The sequence below is a fragment of the Synchiropus splendidus genome, chromosome 6 (genome assembly GCF_027744825.2).
Source record: "Synchiropus splendidus isolate RoL2022-P1 chromosome 6, RoL_Sspl_1.0, whole genome shotgun sequence".
Classification (NCBI taxonomy): Eukaryota; Metazoa; Chordata; class Actinopteri; order Syngnathiformes; family Callionymidae; genus Synchiropus; species Synchiropus splendidus.
The window spans coordinates 17,636,975-17,658,071 of record NC_071339.1 but is presented as its reverse complement, the minus strand read 5'-3'; the positions used below and the strand labels follow the sequence as shown (position 1 = coordinate 17,658,071).

The window sequence follows — 21,097 nt, the reverse complement described above, 5'->3', positions numbered from 1 at the left end:
TGTTGAAAACCAAATTAACTTCTCTGGACGTTTGCGAAACCGATCCATGTTTGTCTCTACAGTCTTCAACGTCACTTCAAAAGAAAAGATATCAAGCTCATCTCTCCTGCCAGAAGAGCTTCGTCCGTGTCTCCATGCAGTGTCACCCATCTTGTCAGTCTCCTGAGTTTGGCAGCTTCTGAGACGGATCGATGTCAACATGGTGACATCACATCCTTTTGACTTTCATCCCCAGGAAGCTGAACTTTCTTTGAACGTTTGTCTCGAGCTTTTTGCCTCTTTTTATCGTTTCCTTGAAACACGATTTCTGCCACTGGCTATAGTTTGACACACATTAGACTTTTCTCGCATTTGATCTGTTGCTCATACGAGTCATAGCAGCCGGAGTCGACAAGTCACAGCTGAAGCTTAATGTCAGGTGACTTCCATTTCAGGTCTGACATTTCAGTTAACTTTCAAGTATAGCGATAAAAGGACACGCACACACTTGCATAAAAATGACATTTTCCTAAAATTCTTCTCTTCTGTGTGGACTTGAATAATGTCTTCAGGTGAAGATGCAGGCTCTCGTCAAAAAGAGTGGTCCAACCACACTGCAGACTTATCCTCATTTAAATATGGACATTTTAGAATGACTCAACTGTGACTCCTGCATGCGCACAAGGTCAGAACAAAGTGGAATATTGGAATCACTGAGTCCCAGCCTCACCTGACATTGATGAAGAACAACACGCCGTCCTGCTGCAACAATGGTTTTCAACTTCATTCTTGAATACTACGACATATTTTCTGGCTCTCATCTGCAGGCAGGAAGCTGAAGCTGCAGCTCATCAGGATCAGAATCAGAATCAAATTCAGAAAACTTTATTAATCCCAAGGGAAATTCAGTTCGTAACATGCTCTGTACACAACATATCACAATAAAATGAAAAAGAAATCATATTACAAAGTGCAAAAAGCAATACAAAAGAGCTTAGAAACAAGGTGCAAGAAAATGCAGATTCAAGGACAGAGTGAACAGCAAAACGTGCCAAAGAATCCTTCATTGTAATTTTTTCAGAGATGAATTGTACATTTTTATTGCCACAGGAAGAAAGGACCTCCTGTGGAGCTCAGTCTTTGAGATGGGTAGTCTCAGTCTGGTGGTCCATGTGCTACTGTATTGGACCAGGAGCTGATGGAGGGGGTAGGTGATGTTGTCCAGGATGCTCAGGTGCATCCTTCTCTCCATAACTGTCTCCAAGGAGTCCCATTTCTCCCCCACCACATCACCAGTTTTGCAGATGAGTCTGTTGAGTCTGTTAGTGTCCACCACCGTTAAAAGGTTGCCCCAGCAAACCACAGCAAACAGAATTGCACTGGACACTACCGACTCATGCAACATCCTCATGTACTGTCCCGCAGACGTTGAAGGACCTAAGTCTCGTCAAGAAGCTGAAACGACTCTGTCCGTTTTTGTAAAGGGCCTCAGTGTTCTGAGCCCAGTCCAGTTTATTGTCTATGAGGACCCCAAAATATTTATAGTCCTCGACCATATCCACATTGACTCCCCGGATGGAAACGGGGGTCATAGGTCCACCACCAGCCACATTGAGCTGCAGATGGTTCAGCTCACAGCAAGCAGCAAAGTCCTCCACCACAGCCCTGTACTCAGTCTCCTCACCCTTGCTGATACATTCAACTATGGCAGAGAACTTCTGAAGGTGGCAAGTCTCCGACCGATAGTTGAAGTCCGTAGCGTAAATAGTGAAGAAGAAGGGAGAGAGAACAGTTCCCTGTGGTGCCCCAGTATTACTAACTACTGTGTCCGACACACAGCCCTGCAGGTGCACGTACTGTGGTCTACCCATCAGGTAGTCCATAATCCAGGACACAAGGGGGGCATCGACCAGCATCTCCGTCGGTTTCACTCCCAGCAGAGCTGGCCTGATGGTTTCAAAGGCGGTGGAGAAATCAAAGAACATGATTCTCACCGAGCTGGCAGGCTGGTCCAGGTGAGTGTAGACCCGGTTCAGCAGGTAGATGATAGCATCATCTACTCCCAGGTGGGGCTGTTAGGTGAACACCACATGTGAAAGGGTCTGGCTCATGGACACTTCAGAAGCTAGGATCACACAAGTGTCCTGATGAGATAGTATGGCAAAGAACAGAAGATCCAGAAGCCGCTGGAACACAATGAATGTCAATTGGAGCTCTGAACAATGATTGTGGCACTGGCCTTCAGTTTCATGCTTCTTAGTTTCCTCCCTCATTCAACTATATTTTCTGGCCTCTTCTTTGGTCTTTCTTTGTTCCTGTTCATCACAAGAAAGTCAAACGGGATTTGTGTTGTCTCTGTTGGTGGCCGGTACAGCTCGCCGACCCTGCTAGCCCTTGGTCTGATCCTCAGCTCAGACTTTAGTAGCCTTCTGAACCTCATTAATGGACACGTTATTGCTCCAAGGGAACCTCAGTGCCACCATCACACGATCCATCAGCCCCTCTGGGACATTCGCTTTGGATTGCTCTGATGTAGCAGCGTGGGGGGGAGTGCAGGATCATGACTCCGAGCTTAAAAGGTGTGGAATCCATGCAGACAATGACAGGAAATGGCTCGTGTTGACACAGTTGTAGTCAGTTCCAATTCATTTTCACTCTAATAGTGACTCAAACTTCTCATTTGTCTTCTGACTTCACTGGAGCTCATCTATGTGAGCACCCACTGTCACTGTCTGAAGAGTGTGCCTTGTGTTCCCAAGTAGCTGCCCTGCCGAGGGACACCAGTGGACTGAGGAATCCTTCCATCGCCCCCCTTCTCCCTGAGGTCAGGTCGTGGGGGCAGCAGCTGAACTAAAGAGGTCCACACTAACTCCAGCTCCTCTGCGGGTCATCTCCCAAGAAAGTCCTGGCTCGGGCCCGGCCCTCCTCATTCACGTGTCATTCACAGAGGGGAAAAAGATGCTGACGGTTCAGATCTGGAGCTAGAATCAAACTCTCTCCGCGCGTCGCCTGCAGCGGTGAGAACGTGCTAATTACCCTTCTGTGTTTGAAGTGGAGCTGACGACTGTAAAACAAGGTGCTAACAAGCCTCGCTGGTCTCTCTGGGACTTTGATCACTGCAGGGATGAACCAACGTGTGCAGCCGTGCTAACATGGAGGTGAGGTAGGGAAAACATCTGAGGTCTTTTGATGCCGTACATGAGCTCCACCAACACTTCAGATCTCTTCACAGAAGACCAGGATGGTCACCACGCTGTATTGTCCTCAGAGCTCCAGCTTTTACTAATATGGCTGCACCTTGAAATGTTTTTGTAGAACTCCAATGCAGAGAGACTCATCGGAAGAGAAGTCACGTAAAAGGTCTTCAAAAAGGGATCTTCAGTAGATAAAGCAGAGGAGCCCCTTGATGTGATGGCCTCGGAGGATGGAGAGTTTCACTCTCCAGTCGTTCACACCGCATAAAAGCCATAGCGATATTGACTACAGGTTCAGGCTTCAGCCTCACACTCACTGTGTAGCTCAAATGTTGCTGGACAGCACACACATAAAAAATAAGTATAAGTCGCTGGTGAAACAGCTACTGTTTACAATGTGACGATGTCAGACGGCCTTCAGCAGAGGATGAAATATGTGGAGGGAGATAGGAGGAACCAATGCCACCACTGGTGGAGAGAGAGGAGGTTGAAGAAACACACAGACACTTGACACTCTTGTGTGGACCAGTCTTCGACAGGACACTGATCTTATGAGGACATTTTGGCAGTCCACATAGAGTTTTGAGGGTGAAGACATCAAAATAACTGGGTCATTTTAATTGGGTTTCAGTTTGAGTCCTGGTTAAGTTAAGCCATTTGTTTTGGATGGTTAAGTTAAGGGTGACAGGCTGGGGAAAGTATTGTGTCAATGAGAGGTTCCCACAAAGATAGAACACACAGATACATGTGTGAAGATGATGGCAATGAAGACAATGAGGATGATGATGGTGGACATTTGGATGCCCTTCCCGAGCCTGTACCTGTGAAACTGGGTCGCCTCTGGTGAATGGCTGTCATACGATCTGTGTCACTTTGCTCTCAGAGCTGCTCCCGCACAACACTGTGCTGCTCGCTGGTTCCATCAAAGCAATTACTGCCGTCTGCTTCTGTTGGCTGCCCTCATCATGGATATGTGTTCCAGAGTTTCAGTGAGAGAGAGGATCTCCTTGGTGATGTCTGAGTGTCTCTGGAGAACCAGGAACAGATGGAGGCCTCTGAGCTTGGTCGGTCTGATGAAACATGGTTATGACCAGGAGTCCAAAACCTGCTGATGCAACCCAAGCCTCATTGAAGAGAGAGAATATCGCTCTTCTGATCTGTGACTCCATTATTCATCCCAAAAACCTCCCCAGCATCCCAACACATTCTGCAGAATCCTAACTTTGACAGAGCAACTGAGTTTCTTCCCTCCTCACTGTGGAGTGTCTGGAGTTGGACCCAGATTAGGTTGAGCTTCTCCCCATGGACAGTTTGTGTCTGAGTCCATAGGCTCCCTGAACTTTGAGTGCCACTTTAAAGTAGGGATTGATGCACTGATCAATCGGTCACCATCGGTCGGTGGTTGTGATGCGTCCACTCCTCTCTACTCGCTGCTCACTCAGTAGCATGTCTGCTGTGAAGGTGCTTTCAGTCGGTCATGTAAAATTTGCATCTTGGAGAATGCTGCACAGGGAAGCGCCTTAAAATTAAACACGGCATTTAAAGCTCCAGCACTTGATGGAGCACAAAGAGTTTTCTGGGCTCATAAAAGTGACACCGTTGGTTCCTCAGCAGCTGTTCGCGCAGTTGCGCTTAGCAACACCTGCCGGTCTGAGCATGACATTCGGAACGCTGAGAAATAATGCCCAGGAAATAATCTTTAATTTCAGTGAGCTAGATGAACAGCCTTTCTTAGGTGTGGTTTACACTGAGACAGAAACAACTGAATCCATTTTGGAGTCGGATGCAGCATTTGTTACCGAATTGAACCTGAAACGTTTGTAAACATCCTGAGTGGAAACTTTCATAAATGCAGTGCTCTCTGTCACGGAGTCCCGCTACAAGTGGCCAATATGTAAATATTTCACGGACTTCGCAAAGTCTCAAGGGACTCACATAACTGTGACGTGTCCCATCAAATGTTTTTCAGTTGTCCTTTTGACAGAATGATTGCTGCATTCTCCAAGGTTTTTCTATTTTTTTCCCTGTTGAGGAGGTATGTGTGTGTCTTTGATTCTTGGTTTTTAAGTGATCCAAGCTCTAAGTGACCGGCACTGACACAGTAGTGTCTAGTTGTGAGCGGGAGCAGTAACCGGAAGTGAAGTTTGTGTAATTTGGTATGTATTATTTTGATTACATGCGTTATATTTGTTTAGTACATCAGAGTGCTGTTTGCTGAGTGTTCGTACAAAATTATTAAGAAGTTTGCACCCTTGTTGAGCGGAGCGAAGTATGTGCAAATGCACACCGGATCATTCATGTTTTATTGTGAGTCACATTAAACATTATTTGATTGTGTTTAATTTATTTTATTTTCAGGTTCCCGGCGCTCGGCGAGACGATACATTAAAACGTAGCACTTGTTGAATTCAGGACGGTGCAGAGAAGTTACCAAAACGAGAAATCATTGCATTTCTGGAGTTGGTATTTTCATCACCTGTGAGGTGTTGCAAGGTGAGGAAAGACCTTTGTGCCTCACCCAGCTAGAAGGAAAGGAGAGCTGATGATGAGGAGGAGAGACACCTAAAAGCAAAAGGTCGTGATGCTCGAGGTAGTTGGAAATGGAAACATCCACAGGTGCCTCGTCCAGTCTCCAGCGCTCCCCGTCACTCACCCCTCCCTGCCGGGTCACCGTGGTTCACTCCACCTCCGGCTGCTGGAGCGTCAGTATCCGCCTCCTCACTCTCCGAGCGCGCCGATGCTCCGCGCTCCTCCAGCTGCTGCACTGCCGTCTCTGCATCGAAGGTAAGAGCGTGGTCAGCTGCTCCTTCCGCCGTGTCACCTGTGCTTCTGCATGCGACTCTAACATGTGCTCCCGAGTTGAATGTTGGTGTTGCAATGGTTCTGCTCGGTGTGGAGACGTGATTGTTTGTGTCTGTTATACACCTGTGAGGTCATGGAACTCCTCTGTTGGGACTGTGCTTTGAGTCAAATGCAGAAGTGTGGAGCTTTAAAGGCATCCTGAAGTGACTGTACCATGTGGATGAGAGTTCTTGATTGAAGGTGTGGAGGTGTGTGTGAGGATCAAAAGTAGATTTCAACAAGAACATCTTAAATGCTGAACACACCCCTCCTCAAATCAGTGTCTCCCGTCGGAAGACATGATGTTCTCCAGTTGTGCTGGGAACTGGGAATATTCTCATTTACTCCCTCTGGTGACGTCACCAGATGTAGGATTTCCATGTTGGAAAGTAGAGGAAAATCCTCACCACCATAAATCCATAATCCCTGAGGGCATCCGCTGACGTAAGACAGAAATTAAAGTTTTCAATAAATTAGAACTCAAAAATAAACAAGTGCATTTGTGTTTCCTCTCCATCTGGCAAATTGTATTGTTGCAACTGAGTGCATATTGGTCAATACATTGCTTGTCTACAGTCACGGTATCCGTGAGAACAGCTTCTGTGGGCATCACTCTCATCTTTTCCGACTTCGATATCTGGAACGCAGTGTTTTCGGCTGTGTGTGTCAGTTATGACTTCCCTGGGATTAACTGGAGTGTGTAAGTGAGTCGGCTGTTTTTGTTGCCCATGACATTATTGACTATTTGAAATAGAGCGTTTTGAGCAAAGCAACCATTTTGCTCAGAATAACTTGACTAAAATTGAATTTTGATATAAAGCTACTCAATAGCTATGTTCACCGTAGAGTTGCCATGACTAGAAATTAGTCACCAAGGGCTTATGGCGCTGACGGATCATCACTCTCACAATTTAACCCCAAAACATTACTGACAGAAGGCATTGCGGTTGATTTTTAATTTAATGTCCCAATTTTCTAATCAAAATTTAGTCTTCGCCTAGTTTTAGTCGACAAAATATTTTAAGATAACGGTCAATGTAAACAACGGTAGATGTCGTTCAGTAAAATAAAAGTTTGTTGTAGAGTGTCTTCTTGTAATAGAGGTCTTCTGTAGCTATGATTAAGAAAAATAATAAAATTAACTTATTCATGTAACATCAAGGTTGGTACCTGAGTGGCTCAGACCTAGTGTACCTGCTGTTGTCTCAATGCAATGTATCCACAGAAAACTCTGGTGAACAACCATTGCCTTGGACGATATGTATGGATATGTAAAAAAACAAAAGAAATATTTTATTTTTAGTCCACACACTTCAAGTAGACGTGTGCGCGCACAACTGCACGTCCTGCTCACTGTGTGTGACGCCCTGTCATGCTAAAGCTTCAAGAGTTTTCACACAATAATTTGGTCTTCACACAGACAGAGAGTTAGCAGGTGGCTGTTTGTATGTCAGGATGCATCGATCCACATTCTTGGACTTCCGATCCTGACACTTGAATTTGGATGTCTGCAGATACCGATATTCTTTTGACCCGATACTAAAGCTCAGTTTGCTGTTTTTTTTACTATCACCTTGTTGATTGTGCATTATTTAGAGAAGGCAACTAGAGGTCAGCGCAAGACCGCAGAGGGGAGTCAGGAAACCGTGAACTCCTGACAACAGTAAAAACATTAGCCTCAAAACTAAGTTGCAAATTTGCAACTCTGAAGGTTTGGCATTTGATATATATTAAGATAATAAAACATTTTTACCTCTGCGATGCTGCAGTGTGATGCTAAAACTGTTAACAGTGTCATTTTCATCCATATGCAAACAGGATTGTGATGAGTTCACGAAGATGATGGCAGAAAACACAAACAGTTCAGGAGATGTCACAAAGAAGAGATATGTAAACAATCAGGGAAGAGCATTAAATATACTCCAAATTGATCTATGATGAGGGAAGAGCAGTTCTCTAGTTTACTCTCATCTCGCAAATGCGAAAAGTGAAACATGTAAAAAAGCAAAATGAGAGTGGCATTGCTACATCGTATGTATGAAACAGCAACACACAATTTGATTCCCATATTGTTGTTTTCAAACTTCCCAGCCTGGAAATGCTGTGAACACACCAACATGTGCTAAGTGCAAAAGTGATGTTTGAGTGTCTGAAGGCTGCTATCCATGCAATCCGGCGCTCCTTTGTCACTTCAGAGACCCGGAATCCTTGGCTTTTTTTCAAATTTTCAAATGTGAAAATTCAAATCACTGGGTTTTCTCCGAAGCGGCTGTGGGAATGCATGTGGCAGCAGTAACACAGTATGTTTGCCCCATGATCGGAGTTCAACAGACCAACTTTATCGAACAAACTTTGCAGAGAGCTGGAGAGTTGTTGATCGATAAGCCCACAGTGCATTACGTTTTGGACTGCACCAATCGATCGGCCATCGTAAGATGCTATTTATATTCATACATAATGAGTGCTAATGGAGTTTATCATTTTGGATGAGCAGCCATGTTCTGTTGTTGAAGACCAGAGCTTTCAGCAGCTAATAGCACACCTGGAGCCCAGATCCTCATTCCCAGGACATGCAGTCGATGAAAAGAGGAGCGGTCTGTCAGGCTATAAGGCAACATTCTGGTTTTCAACAAGTCATCAATTTAGAGTGTATGTTTGATCTGTTCATTGAAAAGGGAATAAATGTTATTTATTTTATATCAAACACTTTGCCTTTTGTATTGTTTATTTGTTATATATTCCGCTTTAAATGTATTTTCTATACAGTTGTTCAGTGTTATTACTTAGGAAGTTGGTGGGATGAATTTTGAAAAATAGTGACTTTAGTGTGTGAGTTACTTGAGAAAAAAGAAAAAAATGGCGTTCGCATAGATGTGCCAGCTCATCTAAGGTGAAAACTGATCACACTTACAAATGAACTCACTTGCTCGACCTCTTGATCTGCATTGTTGTCAAACCTTAGCAGCCACTTGTGTCTGTTCTTGTTAGATGAAGCACGACTGATGAATCTGCTGCTGCACTGGGCCTCTGCTTTTTTACTGATGAGATGACTTGTATGTCGACTTTGTCGGCATTTTTCTCAGCCGCAATCTTCCAAAAAAATAAGAATAGGTAAACTCTCAGTAATGCCATTGTCTGCACAGACGCCCTGCTCACCAGTGTCTGTTCATATATGTGTATGTCTTTAAGCATATATATCCTAGTGAGGTCCAATTTTGGGAAAACACCCCCTTGTGGGGCCTTCATGCCTTCGGGCGGCCCATTTGCCGGACCCCACAAGCTCAAGCCTCAGTTTGAGGATGAGAGCTTAAAAATAACTCGGTCATTATAATTAAGTTTAGCTCCTGGATATTCAGAGACCATTCAGAGGGTTTAAACGTCAGTGAAATGACTTACAAAGGGTGTAAGTTCGGTTTAGAGTTATGGTTAAGATAAGCCGTTTGTTTTGAATGGTTAAAGCAAGGATGACATGGGGAAAGCATAATGTCAATGAGAGGTCCTCACAAAAATAGCGAAACGTATGTGTGTGGGCTTGTTTATACTGCCTTATGGGGTCCAATTCTTGAGAAAACACTATCCTTGTGGGGACGTTATGACCTTTTTCCGGTCGCCAGTGTCACAGTAGTTAGGTTTCAGTTTGGTTCACAGTCCTGGTGAAGGTGAGCCATGTGTTTTGGATGGTTAGGTTTAGGGGGGGAGGCTGGGGAAAGGGTTATGGCAATGAGAAACCTCCCAATGTCCCCACAGGGATAAGAATACTAACGTGTGTGTGCACGCGTGCATGCAATGAAAGTCATTTATATTTCCAAACTCTCCTGCTGCCCTGATTCAGCAGAAACCACTGGACACCCGTGCGTCAACCCTCCGCTGCTCTTACTGCTCCTGCTGAGTCGTCTCATTTCTAATTTATCTCCGATCATGTCGCTGTCAGGTCTCATCGTGTTAGTGGCTCACTCCTCTTGAAAGCTTTTCAGAGTTAAGTCGGGATTAATTTGTTCATTTACAACCCAAAATCCGTCATGTGACCCCGTATTTAGGCGCGATGATCCCGAGGTTTCACTCTCCTCTCTGTGCAGGAGCCACAGCAGGAGCTCCTCAGATCCTTTTTACATCCTATGCTGAACATTCACTGCATGTGGGATGAGGGGTTGAGGCAACACTTACAGCTGACATCAACACCCACAAGGCGTAACACTTAGAGATGCTGTTCAGGGAGTCCTCGAAGCCTCTCGATCTGGTTTCCTGACAGTCTTGGTTCCTTCTTCTCACTGAACTGCGGGATAAGCATGACCAAGGATATATATATATATATATGTGTGTGTGTGTATATATGCATGTATATATGTATATGTATATATATGTATATGTATGTATATATATACACACACACACACAGTGGAACCTCGGTTTTCGAACGTCCCAGACGAAAATTTCGTTTTTTTTGCTTCTGATTTCGAACAAAAAAACAGAACTCGAACGCCCCCGAAAAAAGCCGGAAAAAACATAACGTGCACGGACCAATGTCCTGTTAGCTACATTTACTGAGTGTTTTTTCTTCATATTGAGGTGCAAAACCTTTCCTGTCTCCGCACTGGACCATGGTAGAGTGTCACAGGGGAGGTGCTCGCTCTCCTGTTGATGTCCTGTTGTGCGCTGGAGCTGGGACAGGGATGAGGCGAGTCTCGGGCATATATATAGATATATATATCTTTAAAATACACACACACACACACACACACACACACACACACACACACACACACACACACACATATAGATATGAAACATGAACTAGGAACGTTTGTTTAGGTTTTTTTCAGAGGGTGTCCACCACCCGACCCTCACACATAGTTTCTCCATCTGGAACAGCCAAATCAAACGCCCTCGACCACGTTGTGCCACTGAGTTTTGACTGAGGACACAAAGCTCTTATTTTCAGAACATGAGAAATTGGATGCCCTAAGTTTCCGATTGTTGCGCCATCACATTGGTTTCTGTGAAAAAGGTGTTCTCTCTTTGGTAATTTCACTGAATTAGACTGAATATTGCAGATGCTCACACCTTTGTGGAACCACGGCTTCCCCTTACTTGGTCTGATAGAAGCCCAGGTCAGCAGCTGTATGAGCTGCATGCTGCTCAGAGGTTTGGTTGACTGATTCCAACCAGTGAAGATGGGACAGCTCCTTGCTCATCAGAAGACAAATAATTCAACGTCTTTGCATCGCCCTAGCTTGTGTTTTGCTTGTGGGCGGGGAATGAGGCTAAAGCCGAGCATAAATCTTTGATGGCGAGCGCAAAAGAGCGCCATGTAGAAAGGCTTGACAAAAACCTACCAGGAGAGACGCTGTCACCGTGGAAGCCTCACGGGCTCTGAGATGTTTCCAGCGTGCGTGCAGGTGACAGAAGCTGCTGCTGCTGAATTAAACATGCATTAAAATGCTCATGAAAACTTCACAAACCCATGAATCTGTACTCACCATGGAAGAGGGCCGACGAGTTTGACTCTCCAGGAAATGATGTGTAGTTTTGTGAGCATCAGCGAAGTGAAGATGTTTTCATTGATCTCAGGAAAGTTTGAATGTAACTTGAGGAGAAAAAATGAGTTCTCATCCAGTCAGACAAACATGTTAGATGTTCCCTTCTGGTTCACTGTTGATGAGCATCTCATGGTTGTTGGGTGACCTGCCACCTCCTGGTGTGTGTCGTCCGTATCTCCCTCTCACCCGCTAAAGGGAGAATCACACAACTCGGCTCTGGCCATGTGTTTCCACGCCGTTTCCTGCGTCTTCATATGTTCTTTCCCAAACACGGCCCCCACCCCAGCTCCCAGCACCCCTGGACTTCCTCCAGGATGACAAACACTGTGTAGATTCATCATCTGGAGCCGCCTGTCTCTTGGTCACACTGAACTGGAGTGATAGGATTCCCCTCAGTCAGGCTGTTGCAACCACACTGCAGGAACTGTCAATCATATTGAGCGTATTTCAGAGATGAGGCAGTTTTAAGGTCTTGAAAAACATATTTAACATCTTATAACTTAACGATAACTAAAATATCTTGGATATTAGGATTGGATTTCGGATAAATCTCTGTGGTTACAAGTGTTTTTAGTATTCCAATCCAAAGTTGTTTTACAATTACTCTTGATACAAGGAAATCTGAACTTGACACCAACATTGCTGCACGTGTATCTCAGACATGTGGTCACATGATTAAATTGGGGCAGACATCGTGCTGAGAACCAACTGGTTGAGTGTCCAAAATACAGTTTTGAAAATTTGTTGTTGGCAGTACCCCCCACTCTCTCACTGAATTGAATGGAATCTGATGTGATCTTTAAAATACCCTGCCAAACATTGAGATCACTGAGAGCTACTTAAAATGAGACATCATAACTCTATTTAATTGGATGTGAGCTGATATCTTGACAAAAATGATGAATCTAATTTTAGTGATCAACACATATATATTCATTTAAGTGTGTATTTTTGAACCATTATTTCCAATGATGAGCAAACTGTGTTTCTTTAAGGCACAATTTTAAGTTTAAAAGATAAAATATTGTGTTTTTTTAAATATATTTATCTTTTATTCCTGTGCAGTGAAGGGTGGGAGACAGAGCCCTCTAACTTGTCTGTTGTCTGTGTTGTCATGTGACTGATGAGGATCCAACTTCTACCAGACTAATGTGTTTCAACTCTTTGATCTATCTCCAGATGATCCACCAAACTGATGCACGTCTCCTAACTGTGACTGAAGGTCACGTTGCATCAGTTTCATTTTCACTCCACTGAATGAGAGAGAATGGGTTAATATTCATGTGGACATCGCTGCTCGCACACTTCCTGCTTCAGTAAAAAAAGCTCAGAGGGCTCAGCATCTATCACGGCAAGTGTATGTGTGTGAGGTGATGGGTCCATCATATAGATTTTCTATGAAGTGCCTGAGCGTCATCTCGGTTCAGAAATAGGGCCGTCATTGCTGAGGTGATATCCGGTGAGAGCTCTTCATCAGTGCAGAATTATTAGTGCCTTTCGCTGAGCCAGTGAAATTCTACCAAGGAAAGTGAGAGACAGGCACGATCGATGTCCTCAATTACAGGCTGAATGCTCCTTGTCTCTTCCCCGTCGATATTCTCACCTTTAGTTTGAATGAATCCTCAAAGTATTTCCTCTTTTATATGGCGAACAACTGACAATTAAGTTGCAACACCCGGCTACTCCAAAACGGCTGCCAAAGCAGAGTCGTCCAGCTGCAATATTTTTTGATGAAACTAAAAAAAAAAAGTCACGCATGTTGACTACGCTATGATTAATATGTTGCCTTGGTTTGGGGTGGTTTTGTAAATGGCCACTTTTCTACTCATTTGTCTAGTTATTTAGACATTCTCTGAAAAAAGTGTGATACTACTACTAGGACCAAAGATGCCGAAGGGGCCGTGTATTTCTTCGTCATGACCCGGGCAGATACTGTCAGTGTTTGGTTGTTGACACGTGGGTGTCCTCACTCTCCGAGCCTGCTAGCAAGTTTATAACTACCGCATAGTGGATAACAGGTGCTTGTGATGGTCTTGAAACTTTTAAAAAAATAGTGAGAGAAGAAGGCAACACGATGACCACAGTTAATAACATTGGTATTGACAGTGTCACGTTAGGGATGTTTGATAACTCATCGTACATGATATATGGCCAAAAACAATCCCAGCAATCAGAATTTTGCAACTCGCAATGATTTCAATAACACAGCACATTCGCTGCATTGGACTTGCTTACATGAATATGACAAGACAATGATGCCGCACTCTCCAACTCCGCCACCAGTGTGTCACAGGTGTGGAGTGTTCGCTAGACTTTGGTTCTTGATCGTAGTTTTAAACTTATTTTTAATACAGGGAAACTTTTTATCATGACATTGGTCCACTCTGACTCTCTGGTTCGGTGTTTGTTTTATTTGATCGAGTGATCCTAATAGGTTTTCTGACACGGGTGTCAGCCTTAGTTCCTATCAACACATGCTGGATCTCCCGCTGCGCTGACGCTTGGCAAAACACTGTGTTGAAAATAGTTGGATATTCAACCGACATCCGCCGCAGTATTGGCGGCGGTGTCCTATTCCGTGTCCCTGATTAGGGTTCACTGATCGTGGACACACTCTCACGGGCAGCGCTAATGCTACAACCATCAGTTAGGGACCATCAGCAAATTCTGATTTGGTCAAAGTGTCAATGAAATCTTTAAAGATGCCAATGAAACACTGCGTCATGGCTTGTCAAGGAGATTGAATCCAGTAGCTGCATTGGTGCAGGTTTACAGATGACTCCGGAGAGCGTGGGTAGTTCAACAATTGACAATGTATAAATAAACACAAAAGACGAACTGGAACAATGAACCAAGGGCATCAACACTAAAACGCGGCGTTAGGATCACGAACAGGGGCAGGGAAAAACCTGAAACAGAAAATAGGTGGCTAAGATTAAGCCGGACTAAGGGGAACAATGGAAAACACACTCGGTGATTGCTCAAGAGGCCCAAATAACGGAAAGCGCTCTGCGGTGGATCCACACACACGCACACACACAAGGACTAACTATAACGCGAAGAAACGGAAAGAACAAGCAGCAAGAAGCGATAAACAGAAAAACTGAGGAACGAGAGTAAACTAAGGAGGCAGCTGATAAATCGTCAAGTGCGCACAGTATTTTGATAATCAGGAGCACGAGAGTCGAAGGAGTTTACCGTGAGGACGTGAAGCAACCATCTGGCAACATGAGCTGGCAACGAGGTGTTGAAATCCAGAAAAGCTTGATAATCTGATGAATGCCAGCCGTGTTGCTCGGGAAGCTGGAGGAAAGAAAGGAAAAGGAAACACAGAACCAGACAGGAAGCAACAAAATAAAAGCACGAGAAACAAACGGAACATAACAGACAAAGGATAATGATTTCGAGAATAGAATATGACGAAATGATTTATTCACAATATTTCTAATATTTCTTCAATAGCATCTAGGAAATGTGTCCAGATGCGTTCATAGTTACAGTAACTATTGGACTTGCATACATGAATACGACAAGACCATGATGCCACACTCTCCAGCATGTTAGACATGAGACATGACTTACATTCGGGGCCGTGATTCTGGTCCAGATTAAATAATAACTCTCGGGGGGACAGCTAAATTCAACCCCAAAATAAAGCTGGCATTGCAGTCTGTCAGACACAACCTGGTTCTCTATACTCTCTATATCTCTATACTCAGTTAGCTGTGAAAAGTAAACATAAACAAATGATGATGTTGGAGACATACGCCATGATTCTCATGTCATCACCACCAACCCCTCACTACTATTTTAGTTTCAGCCCAACATTCTCTGCACATGCCTGTACTTATATTTTTGGAAACTGTTAAACATGATTGACATTTCAGACAACTCCGTCTTGATGTTATTCTGCAAAGCTGTTTTAGATCCTGTTTCTATCCAGGAATCATAAACAAGGAGCAGGTTGTGACCTTGTGTTGTCAGGATGAATTAATGTGATGCTATTTGTTACTATTAATATTTCATCTTCAGACCTTCTCACGAGTCGAGAGAAGATCAGAATAGGCTTCAAACCAACAACACTGTGGCATGATGCTGTGGAGAACTGAAGTTTCCTCACTGGAGTCAAGTGAAACCAAACACTTCAGTGAGGAACAAAGACAGAAGAAGAAGACAGGATGTTCGTAACAGTCCTCCTGAGCGACTGATGACAAGGTAGCGCATTATTGTGAGGCAGACTTGCTCAGTGTAAGGTTTTTGTAAGGGGCTTCTACACTGCTGAAGTCAGGGTTCTGTGCGGTGCGTCAGTGGGGTATGTACCCACTACTCTGAAGTTTCACCCCTAAGCTTAGATTTTCCAGTGTTAGAGGTGTTTTCCACCGTCTTATTCAACATGTAGTGAAGTGCAGGGTCCATCAGGACTTTTTAAAACTGTGGCGGCCCATAATGCTCAACCCATCTCTCCATGTGGTCCGTTTCTTCACGTGTACTGATGGAATGCTTAACTTCAGTTCCGCGAGCAACAGACTGCAGTCATTCAGATGTGTCTTTTGGGATTTTTCTGTGAAATTTTCACGTTCAAGTCCACCATGTGTTTTCTGCTTGTTTCGATGCTTCCACTTTGTTTAAATGTGTTAAATATGAATGAGATTGGAGATACCTGCTACACTGAGAAGAATTCCTGGGAGAAGTGCTTGGGGGAACCCTGTAATTTTCAAACTGTCACAAATAAAAACACTCTAGTGCAACTGGATTACACCTGCAATAATAATTTTGTTGTCTTTTGATTCAGCTTCTTTTTTTACATTCATACTGCTTGTGCTAACATGCTAATGCTTGCCAGCACATTGCTTACATCAGGTTGACATCTTTATTTAAGGAAATTGTTGAGAATTCTCATTGGAAGAATATTTTTTTTGCTGCAGTCGACAAGCTTTGCTGCTCATTTGTAGCTGCCTGCCTTCACCACCCACGTCCTGGTGAAATTTCTGTGTGTGGTGGCTCTTCCATGCTTGAGGCACGGCTGTGTCACCCCAGAGTTACTGTTTAATCTGGACCAGAATCGCTTCCTCTGAAACCAGCCTCACAAATCACACAGCATATGAGGTGTCACTGGCCATTACACAGACACACCGGCGCACACGCGATGATGTATTCATCAGTGTGTGATAGCTGTAGCTAATGGGTTCGCTGGGGTCAGAGGAGTGAAGAGCTGGAATGGAAGTGTGTGACTGTGGCCCTCTGTGACCTCGGGTGTAAGTCGTTCAGGTTTATATAAGAATGGCCTGTGCCACACGAAGACTGGAATTAAAAGGTCGATACGCAGTTGACAGAACAGAGCGAATTCAAAATAGGGCAATGTGAAACGACAAAGACTAATACTGAGTTTTATAAATAATCTAAACCAGGAACTAAAGAAGTTCCAGAGAGAAGAAGGAGAGTTGTACCGTTCGCATGGGAAAGTCACATTCTCACGACTGCTCCGTCTTCGAGGCATTTGTGCTTGCAATCAGCAGAGGAGAGAACAAAACCTTGAAGGAAAGAAAGACAGGAAGATGCTTGTTGTTTTGGCCAAAATTGTATGATGTATCCTGTGTATTCACCATCATTGATCACCGTACAGTGATTTTTGTCAGTGGAGAATGTGAGTACCAGCAGTGCAGGAAGTCCTCGATTACCAACCTGGGCTCAACTTGCAAAGAACAAGATTATTTTTCTTTTATTAAAAAAAAGTTCTTTGACTTTTCAATGTTTGGTGGAGAACTGGTCATGTTCATTTTCATCATCAGCATCTGGTTGTCGGTGTGCTTATGGAAACACTTGGCAAGCATGCAGATTGCGCTGCGATTGTTCCGCTAATACCTGTGAAACACTGTGTCAGCGGGGTTGAAAAACAGCGGTTTGTCCTTAAGAATGCGACTTGCTGCTTCAGCTTGTCGCTCCATAATCTATGGCACTTCATTCGCTGAAGGTCGCAGCCTCCCATGAACTCGTGCATAATCGAGGTGCCACAGAGCCCAGAATAATGAGCACCACGGAGCGCTGGGGTCATTGTGAATATAGACAGCTCAATCTGGTTCGTGCGGGGAAATGACACGATTAAATTTGATCCACAAAGTGAGGCGTGGAGGCAGCAGAAGACTCTTCAAGGAAACGTGAGATGACTCGACCTTTCTGGTGGCACATGGCTTCTGTCATGAGTGCAGAGGAGCCAGCACGTTCCACCACACGTTGAAGATGGGGAACTTTTAGTCATATTGTCGTCACTATCAAAATTAAAATCTGTCCAGAGCGGTTCTCTGGCTTAGATTTTCTGGTTTCTTTTGCATGTTTCAAAAACATGTTGTGTCAACCACCCCATATTTATCGCCAATAATTTGGAGGACAATATATCGGCAACAGAATGTGTTTCTGAGCGCGTAACTGGCCAAAGTGGTGGCAATAGCCCATGTGCTATCTCCACATCTGGACATAGGTGATGAGGCCTACATTTTTTGTGTAGTAATAGTTATACTAGTCAGGGTTCTCCCCAGCTCTGTAGCATCAGAGGGACCCCACTGTTTTTGTTTTTGTCATGTATTGATCTGTAACGGACAATGTCAGTCAAGGAGGACGCCGCCTTTTTCAAGAATGAATGTGAAGAGCCACAATTGAACCCCAAAATGAGACTGACCGAACACAGTCTGTGTCATTGACACCATGCTAAATAGTGAGCCAAAATTCTTGTTACAGAAGGCGAGGAGCAGAGCGGGAAGTGATGAGGAATTTACAGGTGGCAAGATGCAGAGCGAGTACAACCTTTAATATTACACAGCAATATGACCAGAAGAGAAGGCGTCAAAGAACCAGGAGAAAACAAAGCTAATTCAAAATGTCCAAAAAAGTAGAGTGTCATCAATCCAGGAGAAGTCCATAGGCAAGATTAAGAGTCAAAACAGAAAGCATCTCCGAACCAGGAGATCAAACAAACTTAAATCTATAAACAGAGACAGAACACAATGAACAGCAAGAACAAAAATCTCACCAAGTTAGGCACCAGGGATGAGTTGATCTGGCACATGTTGCTGGAGTCCAGGTGCTTAAGAGCGGATGACGCCGATGAGATCCTTAACTTCAGCCGTGTGCCATTAACCAGGAAACAGAACACAAAACGGAAGTTGTGGCGTCCTACATGTAATAACGTCTCAATTGCGTTTTTAAACTCCTCAAACGGCTGTGTGTTTCAGTCGCGGTGATGGTCAGTCAGGAGGAGAGCCACACTGATGTGGCTAATATACCGCAAGCGGCATCCAATGGAATTCAGTGAAGCGAGTTTCCGAACCGTGCGCTCCTCTTCTGGTGACTTTATTGACAGGGTCGTCAGGTTGCAGTGAAAGCTGCCTCCAGAAAGTTACTTTTAAAAGATTCCAACGTGTAGTCCTTGAATAACTCCAGCTCATTTTCCTTCGTCGGTTGCTCCGGTTGAATCCCAACTGAAACACGGGATGTGGATTTACAAACACGTCTGACAGCGTAAGAAATTAAAAACTGACTCAGCAGTGATCGGAGCTGACGTGAAGCAGCCAACTGGATGTAATGAAAGAAAGTACATGTGTAACATCTCTCAAAGCTGTCTGCAGGAGCTTCAGCTGTTGATGAAGTTCTCATGTCGGAGACTGGTGACTAACCATCAGGGGTCCGTGCTGTCCTGGCTTTGGAGCTACTTTTGAAAGCACTGTGCTGTCTGGTGTGCACGAGTCAAACCTGTGACATGGACTCGCCCTCTGCTGCACCATCATGCTCCAAAGTGTTCCTGTGCACCCTGCAAGATGTTAGCGATGTTTAGCCCTCACGAATGCACACGCTTGTCGTCCTCCCGAGTGACCAGTGAACCAGTTTGGAGGCATCTCAAAGGTCAAAGATCGTCCAGCGAAAACGCTTGAAATGACGAGCATCAATGAGCCAATTAAAATGATGCAGCCTGAAACTCTTCAGGTTTCTTCTCTCAGGAGCCACTGCGGTGAATTATTCATGTCGAGGTCAAGCATAAGATCCATGAGCGGATCTGAAGGAGGTGGCGAAGTCACAGTCTGCTCCTCCGTTTAAAACAACACTCGAGCTTCATATCGGATGTGGTGCTTTTGTTCTGTGTGGTCAAGGTCACGACTCAAGCGATGCTGATGAGAACAGACCTTGTATTGGAGCAGCTGTGGACTAGAGGAGCATGAGTCAGTTGACAGAAGCAAAACACTGAACATCAGACAAAGATGGGTGAGGTCATGTGATCATCTGCCTCTGTCCCAGTGTTCCAAGAAAACGCACTTGAAACATTTCACAGAGTCACTCTATTCTAGTTATAGACGCTCTCAAAATGTGGCAAAGTGCTGCCCTGCTCTTCATCGCCATTGTTCATCTGTTCACGGATGCCCCTTCTCCAGCCCTGTGAATCAACGTCCAGGTTAGCAAAGGGACTCACTATTTCAAAGGCTCTATTTGAGCAGCAGATCTGAAGAAGCTGTTAAAGTAGCGACTGAAAAGCATCGTTTGGTTCTCTTTAAATGGAAGGCATTCACACAAATGCCAACTCAAGTGCGTTGTCAACATGTCAGCAAATAAGAAAGCACTTATAGCTGTGGAGAGCTGGAGTTGATGAAACATGCAGACAAACACTGAGACACACACACACTTGCACATGCACAAACACACTCAAGCATTCACTCGCTCACTTGCACAGGCGCGCACACACTTGAGTGAGGAAGAGAACACTTGAGTGTTCACTGACTTGGTGACTGACGCAGAAGGTAAAGTGTGGTGAGATGTTGTTGTTGCTTTAGATGCTCCATACTGCCCCTCAACCCACATGATGATCGCAGTGGTGACACTCTCAGGTGGTGCTGTGGGTTTATCAGGATCGATACAGTGGTAATAGGAAGATGAACGCTTTACCAGGAGAAAAAAAGTAGTGAAAAATGAACGTGAGGCGTATAAAAATCTATGGACGGAGGAGTTTGGTGCATCTTGAGCTGCTTATTTGTTGCCTGGTAACAACAGACACTAGCATCCCTGGGGCGACCCGGATCATGCTTGTTTTGGTTTTGATTGATGACTCCATGATACACAAAATGACACAAACAGTTTGCTCTTAGTCCCAAGTGAGAGTCACTGAGAGCATCAGACTGTCCTGGTCTTGCTTGTCTCCGCCTTGCTTTTTGGTTTTAACTGGCTGTGTTCAGACGCCCTTGTGTCCTGCTCTCCTGACTTACTGCAATGTGGAGAAGATATTCGCATTGTTCACTGAGTCGGACACAGGCGGCACGATCCGGAACGCTGACCTTCTTCAGGCGTCCAAACGCGTTTGCTGTGGCCGACCAGATACTCAGTTGTTTTTAACGTATACGCACATAGTGACACACACAACACCCTATCACCCAGTAACATGCACTCACACTAACATCCTCTCTCAAACACGCACATACTCACATCTTGTCATGCACACACATTCACATATCCTTGTATCTCTATTCTTATGAGGACATCCTTTTGCTGTAATGCTTTTCCCAGCCTCTC

The 21,097-nt window shown here is 44.5% G+C and overlaps 1 protein-coding gene across 1 annotated transcript in view; it reads left to right on the top strand.

Moving 5' to 3' along the window:
• Positions 1-5,873: 5,873 nt before the first annotated feature.
• The window catches only part of raly (RALY heterogeneous nuclear ribonucleoprotein), a 53,177-nt gene continuing 37,953 nt past the window's right edge, over positions 5,874-21,097 (top strand). Inside the window, exon 1 of the mRNA XM_053868198.1 lies at positions 5,874-5,957. Within this exon, the coding sequence (XP_053724173.1) occupies positions 5,911-5,957 (47 nt within the window). The 5' untranslated portion in view covers positions 5,874-5,910. The remainder of the gene's footprint in view (positions 5,958-21,097) is intronic.